The sequence below is a fragment of the Nicotiana sylvestris genome, chromosome 9, assembly GCF_000393655.2.
Source record: "Nicotiana sylvestris chromosome 9, ASM39365v2, whole genome shotgun sequence".
Classification (NCBI taxonomy): Eukaryota; Viridiplantae; Streptophyta; class Magnoliopsida; order Solanales; family Solanaceae; genus Nicotiana; species Nicotiana sylvestris.
The window spans coordinates 135,017,649-135,022,480 of NC_091065.1; the positions used below are offsets into that span (position 1 = coordinate 135,017,649).

The 4,832-nt window shown below is 36.9% G+C and overlaps 1 protein-coding gene across 1 annotated transcript; it reads left to right on the plus strand.

Annotated features, from left to right (window-relative positions):
- Nucleotides 1-634: 634 nt before the first annotated feature.
- Nucleotides 635-4,488, plus strand: LOC104228898 (protein AGENET DOMAIN (AGD)-CONTAINING P1). Its single transcript, XM_009781445.2, has 5 exons — nt 635-1,195; nt 2,149-2,625; nt 2,713-3,207; nt 3,322-3,798; nt 4,181-4,488. Exons 1-5 carry the CDS (start codon nt 635-637, stop codon nt 4,193-4,195), a joined length of 2,025 nt encoding a protein of 674 aa, XP_009779747.2. The 3' UTR covers nt 4,196-4,488.
- The last annotated feature ends 344 nt before the right edge of the window (nt 4,489-4,832 follow it).

The window sequence follows — 4,832 nt, forward strand, 5'->3', positions numbered from 1 at the left end:
ATCTACTTAAAATCACAAACCGCCGAACGAAATGCTAAAGCTCAAAACGATAGGCCGGGTCGTTACAATTATTATTAATATATAACTCAAACACATTTTAATATGACATTTATAAATATTAATTTTAAAAGATTATACTCATACACGCACAATGCGCGTTGCATACCCTATGACTAGTTAAAAATAAATGAGAGATGAGGCAACAAAGGATAGCAGTGGGAGACATAAGGGTTGAAATAAGGAATAATATCATGGTAAATATAAAATTTTCATCAAATCATTTTCATCTTGGAAATTAATTTTCTATTATGTTTCCTACCATTCAAAATAGCTTAGTATTTGTTTTCAAAAATTTGATCATTATAACTCTTCAAAATAAATAGTATACTCTCACGTTTCAATTTAGATGAGTTACTCGTCACAGAGTTTAAGAAAAAAAAAAGAGTTTTGAAACTTGTGATCTTAAAGTTGTAAAAATTTTGTGGGGCCGTGATAAAATGAGTAAAATGCACACTTTCAATTAGTCTATTTCAAAAATAACCATACATTTTCTGCAATTGGAAATAATTAACTTTAAAATTTGAGTAAATGTGTGTACATACTGCGATTTTATGTATAACCATACTGCGATTTTATGTATAAATGTGTGTACATACTAAAACACCAACACAGCTTTCTTGCTTGGACAATCCTACTACTCCTTCTCCCTCCTACAATTTCCACTCTTATAGTTAGGGTTTATGACATGCTACTCCATACAAGTACAACCCCACAATGCTTCAACAAAGGAGACGCTGTAGAAGTCCTAAAAACACAGCCTTTTACCATCTGGTACCCCGCCACCATACTCCGATCAACCCCAACCAGAAATGGTCAAATTTACGTTGAGTTCCAGACCCTTAACGAGGAACCTTCTGGACGCCGGAGGAGAGAGTACATTAATGCTTGTGATATACGGCCTACACCTCCAATTGAGCTTCACAGGTACTTCAAGGTTGGTGACAATGTGGAGGTCCTTTATGAAGGGAAAGGGTGGAGAAAAGGGAAGGTGAATGGTATCTTGGAGAATTCTATGTATTTGGTTTCACTTGTAGAAGTTGTGGTTAAAGCGGAACAATGGGGTTTGCGGTTTTATCGAGACTGGGATGATGGCTCTTGGGTTCCTCCTCCTCTTCACCTCCAAAAATTGCCCCAGGTTTTTTATTATCTAATATTTTAATTTTAAAAGTAAATACCAAGTTACTCAAATTGGGGCGGAGAGAGTGAGAGTACTATATATGTTGAGATTAATATAGTAATTGACTACTTTATGTTTTAGCTGATTGCTTACCTTTTTTTCCTCCCATACCCTGCTTTCTCTCCCAAAGATGTAAGGTGGATTGTCTAAGCTATAACCAACTTGTTTATTCCAGATGAATGGCTGGTAGAAAATTAATCTTCTTTCCATTTCATCACTTCTTGGGCTGTTATTACTGTTTTATTCCATGAGTATTAATTTTGCTGTTGGTACTCAAGAGGGTGGACTGTGGGTGGAGGTTGAGAGTTTATTTTATTTTATAAAAAAAATCATTCAATATTATGAGTAGCATATGAAGGGATGTGTAGCTGAAATTAGATGAAACAAATCTTCCTCTTCTGTTATTTGTATTTACATATGTTTATGAATCTTTGGCATTGAACACTCTATTTTTCTTTCAAGATTTATCTGCCAGGGTATTTTGAGTTGGCATATCTACCTGTAAATTTCTTTCATTACACTCTTCTTATGTCTGATGTCTTCTTCCTTAGTCCTATTACACCTTTTTTACAAATAAGCGGAAAAAAAAGTGTATTTGGGGATGTTTTCCTTCGATTATGCTTATATGGAATTTGCTCATAATTATACTGGGAATTATAACAGACCGTGCATTATATTCAATTGGGCACTAAGCTAATTATTCACTTGATGGGGCATACATTTCCACTTAATGTGGATTCCTTCCATTTTGTCATACTATGAAACACTGTACAAACAGTCTTTATAGTAGTTGTCATCTAGTTCTTTTAGATGTATCATGGTCTAAAGTTTATCTCTATTCATGTATATTACGTAGTTAAAATTATTGCGATGCAGAAATTTATCAAAAAGAAAAAATTATTACGATGCAGAACATACAAGATGTAGACCTAAAGTCAAGAGGGGTCAAACTCAGGATAAAGTGTAGCAGATCTTGGATGGGAACATTTAGCGAAGGGATGTCTGTAGAGGTCAAGCGTGATAAAGAAGGTTTCCGTGGTTCATGGCATAATGCAGTTATTGTCAAATCTGTTGGCTATGACAAGTATTTGGTCGAATATCAGACACTGAAAGCAGTGAACGGATCTCAATTTCTCAAAGAAGAGGTTGATGCTTCATGCATCAGACCGTGTCCACCTGAAATCCATTCGTTTCATCCTTTTGAACCTCTTGATAAGGTAGATGCTTGGTTCATTGATGGATGGTGGGAAGGTCATATAAGAGAAGTTCTTGGTGGTTTGATGTATGAAGTGTGTTTGTTGAGCACAGAGGAAGAATTGGTGTTTGAACATTCTATGCTGAGACCTCATCAAGAATGGATCAAAGAGAAATGGGTTACTGCCAGAGAGGTATGTTCCTCTTCTCTCTTGTTCTTGTTGGCTTTTTTCAAGGATATTTAACAATCTTCTTTTTCTCCTTTTCTTTGTTGGCTCAAGTTTGATATGACAAGAAGTTCATCTGACATGAATTTGAAGTCGAAGGATCTGAAAATCAAGATAAAGTGTAGTGGAAAGACATCAGAACCCAAGTTCAGCAAAGAGATGAGGGTAGAGGTGAAAAGTGATGAAGAAGGATACAAGGGTTCCTGGTACGCTGCAGTTATTATCGAGTCAATTGGTCAGCATAAGTTTTTGGTGGAGTACCTGACACTAAGAACTGAAGACGAATCTGAGCCCCTTAAAGAAATGGCAGATGCTTCTGACATTAGGCCCTGCCCCCCTGTAATTGATAGAATTGACAGATTTAAAATGCTTGAAGAAGTTGACGCATGGTATAATGACGGATGGTGGGTTGGTATTATATGCAAAATCCTTGATGGCTTAAAGTACATGGTGTATTTTTGGACCACAAATGAGGAACTGGTGTTTGACCATTTCACTTTGAGACCCCATCAAGAGTGGATTGATGGAAAATGGGTCATTGCCTTCAGGGTATGACAACATAAATTTTTTACAATTGCTATTCATTTATTCTTCAAGAGCTTCAGCTGTATAAAGTTGAGATTATTTTCTTCCTCATTCCTATATGATTCACGTGACATGCAGAAAAAACCCAAAGTTCAAGTGAAGCCCGGACTTGGAAAACTAAAGGGACTGAATGGTGGAGTAGCCAGACGCACAAAATTTAGCGTTGGAGCAAAGGTGGAGGCGAAGAGAGATGAAGAAAGTTACCGGGGTTCATGGTACCCTGCTACAATTGTGAGACATCTAGGAAATGGGAAGTATCTGCTGCGATACCAGACTCTAGAAACTGATGATGAAACGGACCTCCTGACTGAAGAAGCAGATGCTCTTTGTATAAGACCTCCCCCAGTGACCCAACAACCTGACATATTCTGGCCACTTGATGAAGTTGATGCTTGGTATAATGGTGGATGGTGGGCTGGTCAAGTTTGCAAAGTTCTTGATGGTTCAAACTATACAGTCTACTTTAAAATGTCGAATGAGATCTTGGAAATTCAGCATTCCGATTTGAGGCCCCATCAACACTGGCTAGATGGAAAATGGATTGCTGCTAAAAGGGTATTGATATGATTCTTTTTTTCTCTTAAAGCAGCTAACTTATTAGTGATGTTATTAGCATAGAGCTGCTGATTGATGATCTGTTGTATATTTGGACATGGACTCCCAAATTGGTTTTTCCTCTACTCTCTGTTTCCTGCAAGCAATGAAAGTAGACAGAAGGGAAAAAAGAAAAATATAGGTGAACTTGGACATGCCACAGTAAAGCATGCAATATTTAAACTGGACCTTCTTTGGTCCTTATTGCTCTTCTCTCCTGGTGCTGGTAACTTGTACTGTGTCAATTCTCAATGTTGCAATCTCTCTATATTCATTCTGACACTGTTTGACATCTTGAACTAGAATAGACCGTCTTACTAGTCCAGAATGTGTTGCTTTGCAGGGTTGGATATCATGATCAGGGCAGGCAAAGCATGACGATATTTACCTACTTGACTCGATAGCACAAGCTCCTCGAAAATCTTGCACTTGGTAATTCATGAAAACATCAAAATGTGCACGAACATGTTACATCTCGAGTTGCCTAACTTGTATAGGGAGGGAGGGGGTTTATCTTTTGAAATATACATGTATAGTATGATACCATAATCTATGAACTTGGAAGAGCTAAACTTTCCATAACATCAACCTTTTTGTGAGTAACTGTTAGGACACATGATTTCTTAAGAATACAAGTTTATTTCACGTCAAGATCAATTTGCTTCGTACTTGTTAAAAAATAGTACTCCCTCCGTTCCAATTTATGTGAACCTGGGTATGGAGTGTAAGAAAAAATGAAGACGTTTGGAATTTGTGGTCCTAAACAAGTTAAAAAGGGGTCCAGAGTATTTGTGTAGTTATAAAAGCTTCTCATTAAGGGTAGAATTGAAAGTTTAAGCTAAATTGTTTCCAAATTTATAAAGTGGTCATTCTTTTTGGAACGGAGCAAAAGGAAATAGGTTCACATCAACTGGAACGGGGAGAATATTAATTAGCTTCAGATCAATTTCAAATTTAGTTGACAAGTTTCATTCTTTGAAATGCTTATGCACACC